At 44.7% G+C, this 14,367-nt stretch overlaps 1 protein-coding gene across 1 annotated transcript in view; it reads right to left on the reverse strand.

The window, feature by feature from the left end:
• Positions 1-9,978: 9,978 nt before the first annotated feature.
• The window catches only part of hook1 (hook microtubule-tethering protein 1), a 34,543-nt gene continuing 30,154 nt past the window's right edge, over positions 9,979-14,367 (reverse strand). Inside the window, exons 18-22 of the mRNA XM_007903686.2 lie at positions 14,082-14,164; positions 13,265-13,365; positions 12,701-12,802; positions 11,800-11,868; positions 9,979-11,024 (exon numbers count right to left, since the gene is read on the reverse strand). Coding sequence (XP_007901877.2) covers positions 10,884-11,024; positions 11,800-11,868; positions 12,701-12,802; positions 13,265-13,365; positions 14,082-14,164 — 496 coding nt within the window. The 3' untranslated portion in view covers positions 9,979-10,883. The remainder of the gene's footprint in view (positions 11,025-11,799; positions 11,869-12,700; positions 12,803-13,264; positions 13,366-14,081; positions 14,165-14,367) is intronic.

Here is a 14,367-nt window from a genome sequence, read left to right on the forward strand (position 1 = left end):
TTGAGTGGTTTAGGTCGTACCTCTCCCACCGTCTTCATTTTGTTTCCACAAACGGCTTTTCCTCCACCCCCCACACTGTCTCATGCAGTGTCCCTCAGGGCTCTGTCCTCGGTCCCCTCCTCTTCACCCTCTATATGCTCCCCCTGTGGTGACATCATCCGCAGACATGGGGTTAACTTCCACATGTATGCGGATGACACCCAACTCTACCTTTCCTCCTCTACCCTCAACTCCACGACCACCGATGTCCTGACAGCTGTCTGTCCGACATCGAGTCCTGGACGAGAGACAACTTTCTTCAGCTCAACGTACGTAAAACTGAGGCCCTCCTGATTGGCTCACGTCAGCGCCTCCGCACCTCAGGCACTGATAGCATCAGCATCCAAGGCTGCACTCTCCACCTCTCAAAGCCATCAGGAACCTCTGTGTTCTGTTCCACCCTGAGCTGTCCTTTCTTCCCCACATTCGCGCCACAACTGGCACCGCCTTCCATCACCTCCCAAAGATCGCCAGACTACAGCACTACCTCACCCCTCACGCTGCTGAAACTCTGGTCCACGCCTTTATCACCTCAAGGCTGGACTATGGGAACTCTCTCCTCGCCGGCCTTCCCGGCCCTCCCTCCACACTGCAGGTCATTCAGAACTCTGCAGCTCGTGTACTGTCCCGCACCAGACACCGCGACCACATCACTCCCACCCTCGCCCTCACCCTCGCCCTCACCATCGCTCGCCTCCACTGGCTCCCCAACCCCCAGGGGATCGAATTCAAGATCATCATCCTCACCTACAGGGCCATTCACGGCCTTGCTCCCTCCTATCTCTGACCTACTATCCCCCTACTTACCTGCCCGTACCCTCCATTCCTCTGGCTCCGGTCTGCTCCACGTCCCCCGCCCCAACCGCCCTACCATCGGTGGCCGGGCCTTCAGCCTCTCAGCCCCGAGGCTCTGGAACTCTATCCCCCAGTGCCTTCGCCGCCTCCTCCCTTTCCTCCTTCAAGGCCGGTCTCAAGACCTTTCTCTTTGACCGTGCCTTCAGCTCCTCTCTCGACTCTCTACCCCCTCCTCACTCCCTCCCTTCCCTTCCCTCCCCTCACCCTTACCTTTTCACTCCCTCCCTTCCCTCCCCTCACCCTGACCATTTCCCCCCTCCTCGCTCCCTCCCTTCCCTCCCCTCACCCTGACCATTTCCCTCCTGCTTGGGTCCTGACTCAACTGTCCAGCGCTTTGGGACGTCCTCCCGACGTGAAAGGCACTTTATAAATGGAATCTTGTTGTTGTTGTTATAACATCTCTAATAGAATCAATTTGTCATTACTAAATTCTATAAACAGCTAAAACCCTATATTCTTGTGTATTATTAGGAATTTCTTGACGATCAATCAGGAATTTCTGTGGATGATACTCTTGTTAAAATAATTTGATGGTTAAGATTCTTTGACTGGTCTACCTACAGAGAAAGGCAAGAAAGCTTCCATATTCACAAATTTCCCATTGTCATCCAGAAAGTGTCCAGGATTGAATTTCTCAGGTGTCTCCCATTCCATTGAGTCAATCAGCACCAATGTCAAATTAGGAATTACTAAAGTGCCCTAAATTATAATACAGGATATAAAATACAAATAAAAAATGGTAAAGTTAAATCAACTCATTGCTTCAGATTGGCCATCAGTTGTCCATAACAACAACAACAAGATTATATTTGTATAGCGCCTTTCACGTCGGAGGACGTCCCAAGGCGCTGGACAGAGTACAGCATTTCAGAAGGCTCTCTCGCCAATGGTGGGGTGGTTGGGTCGGGGAACGTGGAGCAAGCCAGAGCCGGCTGAGTGGATCGAACGGTCGGGTTGGTAGGGGATTAGGAGGTCGCAGTGGTAGGGTGAGGCAATGTCATGAAGGGCTTTGTAGGTGAGGACCAGGATCTTGAACTGTATCCTCTGAAGGATAGGGAGCCAGTGGAGGTGGGGGAGATGGGGTCACGGAGTTTGGTGCGGGAGAGGACACGGGCTGCAGAGTTCTAGATTATCTGCAGCCTGTGGAGGGAGGAGTTGGGAAGGCCGACAAGCGGGGCGTTTGCATAGTCCTGGAGGTGATGAAGTATGAACAAGAGTTTCAATTGCCTGAGGGGTGAAGTAGCGGCGGAGTCGGGCGATGTTACAGAGGTGAGGGAAGGCAGAGCGGGTCATGGCTTGAATGTGGGGAAGAAAAGACAGTTGAGGGTCGAACAAATATCGACCTTTCCGCTCCCTCTGCTCAACGGGCTCCAGTCAGCTTCATGGTCCGCCCGCCCCGTCTCAAGATCCTCTTCTTCAGCTGCACCTCCTACCCCTAACCTCCCTGCCCTCCACCCCTCCTGATTCCAACCCCCAGCTCAGGTCCAAATCCCTAACTGTTCAGTGTCTTGGCACGTCCTCCCGACGTGAAACATACAGATCCTCAGGAAGGTGCTGCAGCTCCTGTGTCAACAAAGTGGCTTATTCAAATTCTACACCCAACTCTCACATGAACTCTATCTCCACTAAGCAATACCCCTGACCACCCACCCCAACTCTATGTTGAATTATTTCATTAAATTAACTTGAACAGTCTAGTCAAATTTTAAGCGCTCTGAGACACCGTGAAGGGCGCTGTATAAATGCAAGTTGTTGGTCAGAGACCAAAGCCATCTCACAACAACAACAAATTACATTTGTTTCTCATTGGGAGGACATCCCTAAGCGCTGGACAGTCAGAGATTTGGACCGGAGCAGAGTGTTGGGATCTGGAGGGGTGGAGGGTAGGAGGGTGGCCGAAGGTGCAGTCGAAGATGAGGGTCTTGAGACGTGCCTTGAAGGAGGCAAGGCGAGGGACTTTTGGATGGTTCCAAAGGGAGGCTGAAAGCCCGACCGCCGATAGTGGGGCAGGCCGGGCAGGGTTGATGGAGCAGGGTAAAGCCTGCTGAGTAGAAGATACAGATAGCAGGTCACAGAGGTAAGAAAGAGGCTGTTACATGAGTATTAATGAATGGCTGTTACCCGATTCCGTCTGTCTCTGTGCTCAATCATGAATTGGTTTAAATAATGGAGTGACTTCTGAAATTTCACATCATGGTATTCAAAACGTTCCCCAAAGACCATTGAACAGATTACGTTGGAAACAGCATTGTTAATATTATAGCGAGGATCAAACGGTTGACCTGAACAAATATTGCAAATTGGTGAATCAAAAATATTCTGGGTTGTTCTGTATCACATTGCACCTCACCCCCACCAATTCCACAGCATTTTCCCCAGTAAATTGTAAAGTCAATTCACATCCTTAATCGATGATTCTAAATTTTTCCTGTCACTGATGTGAGACTAACTGGCCTATAGTTCCCCATCTTTTCCTTTCACCTTCCTTAAATAGGGATGTGACATTTGCGATCTTCCAATCCATGGGGACTGTTCCAGAATCCAAGGAATTTTGGAAGATCAGACGCAAGGCCTCCACTATCTCATAAGCTCCTCTTTTAAAACCCTGGGATGCAAGCCATCCGGACCAGGGGATTTGTCACTTTTTAGTGCTAACATTTTCTCCAGCACCACTTCTTTGAATATTACGTTGATATATCATGACAATATTGGCACATGACACACATACCTAAGGTCAAATTTGAGCATGTCGGAGCTCCAACGGTTAATTCAGAGGTGGAGCCAAAGATTACAGGGAAAAGAATGAATAAGAGATTGAACAACAATAAATTGGATTTATACAGTGCCTTTCATGTCAGAAGGACGTCCCAAGATGCGGGACAGTGAATGATTTGCACCTGAACTGGGGTTTGGAATCAAGCGGGTGGGGTGGGAAGATGACCAAAGGTACAGTCGAAGAGGTAGGTCTTGAGATGGGCCTTGAAGGAGGCAAGAGCGGGCGCAAGATGGGAGTTCCAGAGGGTGGGGTCAAAAAGGTTGAAGGTCTGACCGCTGATGGTGGAGCGGTCAGGGTGAGGGACATGGAGCAGGAGGGAGTGGACAAATGAAAGAACTTGGAAGAGCTAACATGGATAGAACTCAGATCCAAAACGAAAAAAAAGTTACGATTCAAATAATAATCCTTGTATTTGATACAGCGCCTTATCACATCTTCGAGAAGTCTCAAAGCGCTTCACAGAATATATTTAAAGTGTATTGACTATTTTTTGTGGACAAAACGCGGCAGCCAATTGTGCACAACAGTGACCTACAAACAGCCGTGGATTAAAGTGACCAATTTATTATTATTATTTTTTCGGAGGGATTATTACCTTGGAAAGTGATCCGCCAATCGGCTAACAGCCGCGTTCCCAACTTACTGCTAGGTAAACAGGAACGTGTGGAGTAATAAAAGTTAGCCTAATGTTTCGTCCCGCCCTGGAACCAAATCCAGGTCCTCTCGCTTGCGAGGCTACTGCTCTAAACAATATCCTGCAGAACTCCGCAAACATACAAATAATAATAATAATAATAATCCTTGCATTTGATATAGCGCTTTTTACGTCGGGAGGACGTCCCAAAGCGCTTCACAGAATAGACTGTAAAGTGAATTGACTGTATATTTGTGGGCGAACGCGGCAGCCAATTGCGCACAGCAATGTCCCACAAACAGTCGTAGATTGAAAATGACCAATTTATTATTGTTTTTGGTTTTGGAGGGATTATTATTAGGCTCTGTGTGGAGTAAGGAAACTTGCCCAAGGTTTCGCCCTCTGCCTGGGATTGAACTCAGGTCTCTCGCTTGCAAAGCGAGTGCTCTAACCACTGAGCTACAGGACTCCAAATATGTAAAGAACAGCCAGAATTTTTTAAACAATTATCAGTCTCCTGTAGTTACCAACTATAAAGTTCTGCTGAACTTTCTTCTGAGCCAGGAACTTATGTTGAAAGTCACAGACGCACACACAACTTTACCTTGAGGAAGTAGATATGGGGCTGTTCTTCTCGACTTGAAACAAATTCACAAAGGACGGAATTCCCGCAGAACCTGGGGGGAGGTTCCTGGGAAGTTGTGGGCAGCGAAAACCTAAAGCTACCAGGAGGAAAAAGGACAGAAAGATCAGAACAGTCTGAATGATTCTTATAATATAGTTTTGTATGTAATCTCACTTTCATGTTCATTAGCACAAGTTCCACAACTATCATTGGCTAGCGTTTTAATAATAATAATTCTTGCATTTGATATAGCACGTTTTACGTCTTCTAGACATCCCAAAGCGCTTCACAGAATATACTGTAAGTGGATTGACTGTATATTTGTGGGCGAACGCGGCATCCAATTGCGCACAGCAATGTCCCACAAACAGTCGTGGATTGAAAATGACCAATTTATTATTGTTTTTGGTTTTGGAGGGATTATTATTAGGCTCTGTGTGGAGTAAGGAAACTTGCCCGAGGTTTCACCCTCTGCCTGGAATTGAACTCAGGTCTCTCACTTGCAAAGCGAGTGCTCTAACCGCTGAGCTACAGCACTCCACAAATGCTGGATATTTAACATATTTAAATGTTTTAAAATGCTTCACTTAAATGTCAGCAGCCTTTCTGTCTGTCAAGCATTATAGCACTTGATTGGGTTCAATTCCCGGCAGGTCAAAATGTTGGGCAAGTTTCCTTACTCTATACGCCTCTGTTTACCTAGCAGTAATTTACAACCCAGTTGTTAGTCAATTGGCGGGTCGCTTTTCCGGGGGTAATAATCCCTTCAAAAAAAAACAATAATAAATTATTATTTATTTTGGCCACTTCAATCCACGACTGTTTGTGGCCGTTTGTGGAACAGTGAGCAATTGACTGCTGCGTTTCGCCCACAAAATATAGTCAATTCACATTACAGTCTATTCTGTGAAGCGCTTTGAGACGCCTCGAAGACGTGATAAGGCACTGTATCAAATGCAAGGATTATTAGTATATTATATTTCAGTTCTGCACAGTTTGAGCCTCCGCACTGCAATGAAGCTCATCAACTGCCTTCCACCCACAACAGGTGGGGAAGTGTGAGCTGTGGCTCGACAAGATAATAGAATGAGGTTTAAAGGTCTGCTGAGTGGAGGCTTCTACGGTCAGAATGAAGAGAACACAACAAAGACCTATGGTGCCCCCAGCAGCATTTGGTGATATTGCTGCTGAGTGAAATACAATCACTCCAAGTTCAGTGAACAGATATCCGGAGTGGCGAGTTGCGCGTATACAATTAATAATAATCTTTGCATTGCATGTATAAATGCAGTTGGGATATTGACAGCATCTGTGCGTCTTGACACGATTCTTACATTATTTGTCCACAGAACTTTACAGTTCATCCTATAAATTGTTACTGCAAGTTGTTGTTGTTGAAGCGCTTTCAGACGTCCTCCCAATGTGAAAGGTGCTACATCAAATAAAAGGAATTCAGGAACAGGAGGAGGCCATTCAGCCCCTTTGATCCAATTCCACCACAATAATAATGATAATAATAATAATATTTTATTAGATCATGGCTGATCGATACTTCAACTCCAATTACCCCACCTTTGCCCCATATCCCTTGATATTCACAGCCTTTTGGGGAGAGAGTTCCAAAAGTAAGAGAGGTTCTGTACATTTTCTCCTCATGTTTCAAAGGAGGTAATCACACATCAGAGACAGCCTTTTACTGTAATAGTACTAAAATAAGTATTAAATGTGATTTTATATAAAATGAATAAGTAAACATTGTGGCTGCTCATCCCATTTATTTTTCCTTGTATTTTTGGGACCTCAAGTTAACATCTCATCCGAAAAGTGGCATTTCCCAGTGGAACATCGCTATCCCGACAATGGGGCTCGAACCCATAACCTTCTCACCTCAGAGGCCAGGGTGTTACTGACTGAGTCAGGCTGATACATGTACAGATTGTTGGATGCATTGGCTCTGAAGTCCATCTCAGCTGAATTAGCTGCCTACCCCCACTCTCTGTGAACACCCATGGAGAAAGGCCATTTTAATAATGATAATCCTTGCATTTGATACAGTGCCTTATCACGTTGTTGAGACGTCTCAAAGCACTTCACAGAATATACTGTAAAGTGAATTGACTGTACATTTTGAGGGCAAAACGTGGCAGCTAATTGCGCACAGCAGTGTCCCACAAACAGCTCTGGATTTTTTTTGAGGGATTATTACCCCCGGAAAGCGATCTGTCTTTAATCTGACTAACAATCAGGTTCCTACTTACTGCTAGGTAAACAGAGGCAAGTTGAAGGAAAAGTAAGGAAACTTGCCTAAAGCTTCGTCCGGCCCGGGAATCGAACCTGGGTCCTCTCGCTTGCAAGGAGAGTGCTCTATAATAATAATAATAATAATCCTTGCATTTGATATAGCGCTTTTCACGTCGGGAGGACGTCCCAAAGCGCTTCACAGAATATACTGTAAAGTGAATTGACTGTATATTTGTGGGCGAACGCGGCAGCCAATTGCGCACAGCAATGTCCCACAAACAGTCGTAGATTGAAAATGACCAATTTATTATTGTTTTTGGTTTTTTGGAGGGATTATTATTAGGCGTGTGGAGTAAGGAAACTTGCCCAAGGTTTCGCCCTGACTACAGTACAGGACTCCACATTTTGTTGGGTACTTCCCTGGTGCCCATAGACCATACCCCAGTGTAGGACGGCACCTTCAGCGGAGGAGAAATTTGGAGGGGAATAATTTTCTATGTAATAATAATCCTTGCATTGGATACAGCACCTTATCGTGTCTTCGAGATGTCTCAGAGCAAGTCACAGAATATCTCCTACTCCCCCCGGCTCAGCGTCATGCTCCGTCAAGATCAAATGCTCTGGGATGCTACCCTGCATGTGGGCTGCTATATAAATGCAAGTTAAGTTGTTGTTATTGAAATTTCTATGACAGGTAAGAACAGCATTTTAGCTGTTCTCAGAACAACCCATTCAGCCTTCCACGGTCTTGCTCGCCCCTACTTCTCCGATACGCCTAACCCCCTACCACCCTGTTCGCTCCCTCTCTCAGTGGGCTCCAGCCTGCTTCACGTCCCCTGCCTTGCTCGCCCCACTATTGGTGGGTGGGCCTTCCGCCACTCTGCCCCCACCCTCTGGAATTCCATCCCACAGCCCCTCCGTCTCGCCCCCTCCCTCACCACCTTCAAGACCCACCTCAAGAACCTCCTCTTCGACCATGCTTTGGATCTCCCTGCTTCCCAACCTGCCCTCCTCCACCCTGACCCTCAGCTCGGGTCCGTAACTCTGTCTGTCCAGGGCCTTGGGACGTCCTTCCGACGTGAAAGGCACTATATAAATGTAATTTTGTTATTCAGTAATGGCTCGAACAGATGGATTCTGTTGAGAGTTTACAATTACTAATGCAAATTAATTTCGCTGGTCAATAGCTTAAACAGAATCGAGTCCTTTTTGTTTTAATTAATCAGACTTTGCAGCTCTCCCCACATCCCTTAATGATTTTAACTGCTCAGATGGTTGTTCAATCGTTTTGTGAATGACTTAATTAATACAGCCTCAATATCCTCTTATGGGAATGAATTCCAAACCTTCAAAGGATCCTGAGTTAAGAAATCCATTCTAATGACCGCCTTACTCCCCCCATAATTTTTCTGCTAACAATCTTGAGGCTACAGCCTCTTAAAACAGACTATTTATAAAATTAAAAATTAAAATCGAATGGCTTTCAACTTCTGAAATCAACAATTCTCATTCACATAATGTGAATGAAAATTGTTGATTTCAGAAGTTGAAAGCCATTCGATTTTAATTTTTAAAATATTAATATAATAATAATCCTTGTGTTTGATACAGCGTCTTATCATGTCATCGAGACATCTCAAAGCGCTTGACGGAATATACTGTAAAGTTCAGTGACTGTGTGTTTTGTGAGCTAAACGCGGCAACCAATTGCGCATAGCAGTGTCTCACAAACTGAATGACTGAATGGATTGAATGACTGAATATTTCAGCCTCAAAGCATTAGACAAAGCTAAACTATTGTGCTGGAAACTGTGACCTAAGAGGTTTCTGTAATTTCCTATAGGGAAACAGGTGTTTATGGGCAAGTCCCTGGACATAATGTTCCTTCAGAAGTTCAAATTCCAGGCTATCGAAGGAGTTGAAGGAGTAACAGTCACTCTCTCCCCTCCCCCCCCCCGTCCCTTGTCTCCGTCAAGACCCGTCTCAAGACGCTCCTCTTAGACCGTGCCTTTGGTCACCCTCCACCCTCCTACCTTCTACCTTCTACCCTCATCCCTCCAGATTCCAACCACCTGCTCAGACACTTTTAAGCAAAGCAGCGTTATAAAGGGGCTTTGCTCCAGAAAGAGCCTGTCTACGCACCATTTTTTCACGGTACAGAGACTGGAGGGATTAAACACATAAAAATTAAATGTTATCGAATTTATGGAATCCAAGCCAGGAAGGAGAGAAGGAAAATCCAGCAGAATATCTTGCAAATGATTCCACCAATCTGTCGCCTCCCCTCTGAGTGTAAATCACTCTGGCAAAATACCATCCAGGTGGCAAATACATTCCACTGGTTATAATTAATGTAACATCTTCGATCATTGCAGTAGGTTGTTTATTACAGTGGAAACTCATTCATAAAACGCAATTCATAATCCAGCTGCTCATTGTTGTGTAAACTGTGCCAGTAAATCGACCGTGCTTACGGCTATCTCCCCCCTGTACGCACCCACCCGGCTCAGAGTCAGGCTCCGCCACCGTTAAGCGCTCTGCGTGGAGTGTGCTATATAGGTGTAAGTTGTTGTTGTTGCTCTTGCCCTTCAGCAGTTAATAAGATCCACCGGAGAACGAATTATTGCACATTTGGTGTCGACAAAAATGAATAATCCTTGCATTTGCATTTGCTACAGCGCCTCAGCACGTCGTTGAGACGTCTCAAAGACCTTCACAGAATATACTGCAAAGTGAATTGACTGTATTTTGTGAGCGAAACGCAGCAGCCAATTGCGCACAGCAGCGTCCCACAAACAGCCGAGGATTGAATGACAAAATATTATTTTTTATTTTTTTTTGCAGGGATTATTATCACAGAAAATGAAAATAAGAATCCAACTACTGACCTGATGGAATATTTGAAGAACTCAAATGCCTCACACAGTTACACATGACATTGTTTTGTTTACAAACGCTTACATTTACAAACCTGCTGAACTAAACACGGTTAAGTCTGGTATCCCAAAGGGTAATGGAGGTTGATTATAAACCTGTTTTTTTTTAAAAAATCTTAATTAAGTAGCGCAAGAGAAAGTAATTGACGTCAAAGCAGAAAAGCCAATCAACTTTCCAGTTAAATTTAAAATACGACATATATAGAATCATTTGATATATTCCTAGTTCTTTGCCCCTACCATCCTGTGCTATCCCCAAATAATGACTCTACAGTAAAAGTCAGTCATTCAGGAAGAGGTTCAGGCAAGCTTAGAGTTCAATAAAATATAGAATAGAAATTACGCAGTCAAAATTACAATATTTTAAAACACTGGAGGTTCCGCAATTTCACCCAGTCTCAGCCTGTGTCTCTAAGACCATTTGCTTTCAGGATTTAACGTCTCGGTTGCAAAAATGGGGTAAAATTCTTAAATTCAGTCTTTAATTTGGAAGCTGGTTTCTTTTTATGCTCTCCGAGACGCTACCCCATGTGAAGGGCGCTGTATAAATGCAAGTTGTCATTGTCCTTTAGGAAAACGCGGCTTTCAAATCGTGACTGGAATGAAAAATTCCACTGAGTCTTACACTTTTAAGGTAAAATGTGTCGCGCGGATGAACTTTCGTGCTTCTTATGTTCTTTTGTCTTCTATTTTTGAAGTCATCTCAACACTTGGTTGTACGAGACAGAGAGAGAGAGAGAGAGAGAAAGAACAAGGACATCTCCACACATCGAGACCCTAGTTGGAGGCTGTGTTGGGCAAGGGGGATGTAAGAGTTCTCCGTGAGTTGGTGACTTGACGTTGCTGTGCCAGAAATGACCGAGTGGCTCCACAGCCTCCCAATCGGGCTTCTGTCGCTATCCTCTGAAATGCCAGGCTCTGAAATAATCCACAATGAATGATTTTACACACGAAAACAAAGCACCAAACTCAAGAAAAAACAATTCGCTGGGAGCCAGTTGTGTCAGTGCTGGCTCTTTCAAACAAAAACAAGTTACACTCCTTTCACACTGGGAGGACATCCCAAGGTACTGGGATTTGTACCCAAGTTGGGGGTGGGGATCAGGAGAGAGTGACCGAAGGCACAGTTGAAGAGGAGGTTCTCGAGATGAGTCATGAAGGAAGCAAGGGAGCGGGTGAGGTGAAGGGACTGTGAGATGGAGTTCCAAAGGGCGGGGGTAGAGAGGCTGAAGACTCGACCACTAAAGGGTGCGTTGGGCTGGGCAGGAGAGATGGAGTAGGCCAGAGCCCACTCAGCCCCATTTACCTGCCCTTTCTTCACCACCACTTCCCATAACCCACCTTTACCTGCCACCACTAGGCAGTCAACGCCCCTGGGATAGGGAGGAGAGAGCCAGACCCCCCACAATACTCCCACAATATAGGTGAGGACTGAAGTCAGTTGTAATGAACCCCAGCATATAAATAAGCTTCCAACATTCATAGTCTGGGCTGCAATCTAAACACATGGTCACTTGAGCTAGCGACAAGGAACGCTTTGGAACCATCACCTACAGGAAGGATTAAGGAGTCGAAATACCTTCAAGCGAGGAAGAGGAGAAGGAGGGGGTGGTGGATGCAAACATAATTTTGAAAAATAAAATATCGCACAATTATATTCCAAAATAAATGGAAGTTGTACTTCCCGGCCTACCTTGTTATACCAGGCTGTGACTATCAGCTCCTCCTCATATCCTCGAAGCTTTGCTTGCTCACATTCACGCTAGCGGAAAGATGGAGAGAGACAGGAGGCAAGGTTACTCAGCGACTTTTGAAAGTCGTGAGGGAACTACTCTACAGAAAGTATACAGTCGACTATAGAAAATGGGCTTTACGATGAATGATTTGAAATAGAAAACGAGCATCTCATCTCCAACCAGGATACAAATATACCAACTCTAACATTGTCATTGAAACAGGGTCTAAAGTAGGAGATTTGCAAAGAGCAAGTTCTGGTTTGCAAACGTCAGCACGTGGGAGACGTGCTCTGATCTCAAAATCATCCACTCAGCCACAAGGGAAATATTTATATAATAATAATAAACCTTGCGTCATGCTATGTCTTCGAGACGTCTCAAAGCGCTTCACAGAATATACTGTAAAAAGATTTGGTTATATTCAGTGGGCATATATATGTGATATATTTACATATATTCATGATGGAGGCCAGGGCTTCAGACTCATAGAAACACACTTGGGAGGTGTAATGGGAAGGCGATAGGGTGGGATCTGTGGAAGGATGAGAATAAATGGACCGAAAGGAACTTTCTTCATCAAAACAGGTTCTGGTGACGAAAAGATGAAAAGAACATGCGAAAAGAGCACACCTTAATAATGTCAAGAGAACGGATCTCCCTCTAAAACCATCTCCCTCCAGAACTCTGGGGTAATTCATCTGCTCTGCTCTTTAACAATCTAAGGATTGAAAACTAGGTAGGATATGGAAGTGCTACAACTTTGCTCTTCACATAACCATTTAAGCACAATACGGTGTCATTAAAGAACCAGGTTGCAAAGCAGCCCTAAAGTTGTGATAAAGTAACACGAATACACACCTCCAGCTGTAGTATTCTCTTGTCTCGCTCAAGAATATAGATTTTCAGGGTCTGCATCTCTGCCGTCATTGGGTTCTGCTTTGGATCCAGAGCTTTAATCACCTGGCGGGTGTTGTACAGAGAGCAACAAGATTAATAATAGAATAATCCTTGCATTTGATATAGCCATTATCGCGTCTTCGAGACGTCACAAAGCGCTTGACAGAATATACTGTAAAGTGAATTGACTGTATATTTTGTGGATGAAACGCAGTAGCTGATTGCGCACAGCAGCGTCCCACAAACAGTCGTGGATTGAGTAACCAACATTTTTTTTTGAAGGGTTATTACCTCCAGAAAGCGATCTGCCAATCGAGTAACAATCGGTTTCCCACTTACTACTAGGTAAACAGAGGCGTGTAGCGTAAGGAAACTCGTCCAATGTTTCACCCTGCCCGGGAATCAAGCCCAGGTCCTCTCGCTTGCAAGACGAGTGCCCTAACCACTGAACTACAGGACTCCACTAGTGTTCAAGACTAACAATCCCGAGGGAAATCAGAGAGTGACTGAATCTCATGTACTTACGTTACGCACTTTCTCCAGGTACAGTTTATATCTTTCCTCCATCACCCTCATGTCTTCATCCTTCTTTGACAGTGCTCGTTCCAACTCGTCAATCTTTGGTGCTAACAGCGAGTGACAAGATGTATGATTTAGAAACTTTTGGGGTGAACATCACAGTCTGTGATCTGTTAATTAATAGTCTGCGCCGGTGTTTATACTCCACACCAGCCCCATCCCCCCACTCCTTCACCCCCTCTTCCCTTCACCATCATGCATGCCTCATCATCAAGTTTTCTAAGTGGAAACAAAGTACGAACATCCACCTTATTAGATTCTTTAATAATCTTAAACAACCTCGATCAGGTCTCATCTCAATCGTCTCAACTCAAGAGAGAATAGAATAAAGCTGAATAATAATAATGTTATAATAATTTTTTGGTATTTGGTATAGCGCCATATCTTCAAGGTGTCTTAAAGCGCTTCACAGAATATCCTGTAAAGTGAATTTACTGTATATTGTGTGGACAAAACATAGCAGCCAATTACGCACGGTATTGACCAAATTATTATTTTTTTTTGAAAGCATTATTAACCCCTAGAAAGCGATTCTCCAATCGACTAACACCCGGGTTCCTACTTACTGCTAGGTAAACAGAGGCGCGTGGAATAAGGAAACTTGCTCAAGGTTTCGCCTTGTCCAGGAATCGAACCGAATAGAAGAATGTAAGGAAGGTTGTACACATTAGTGGGTAGAAATTCCTTGTGGTATAACCCACCGCTCCTTTGGAAATTCCATTAAAAGGGCCATACCGAACGCATTGTTTTTGTTTCAACTTACAATTCCGGCTCATTTCTGATTGTAAGTCTTGAATGAGTTCCTTCTTTTTCTGTAAATCATCTTGTGTCTCATGAAGCTTCTCCCTGGATAAAAAAAGGAGCATCGTATATAATAAGGACTGCATTTTATACAATGATACACGCTTTATAATGTGCGTAATTGGCTGCCGCGTTTCGCCCACAAAATCAAGTCACTTTACAGTATATCCTGTGACGCGCTTTAAGATGTCTCGCCAATCTGATAAGATATGCGATGTGATATCAAATGCAAAGATTATTATTATTAG

This window comes from Callorhinchus milii, unplaced genomic scaffold (genome assembly GCF_018977255.1).
Source record: "Callorhinchus milii isolate IMCB2004 unplaced genomic scaffold, IMCB_Cmil_1.0 Scaffold5, whole genome shotgun sequence".
In the NCBI taxonomy this organism is placed as follows: domain Eukaryota; kingdom Metazoa; phylum Chordata; class Chondrichthyes; order Chimaeriformes; family Callorhinchidae; genus Callorhinchus; species Callorhinchus milii.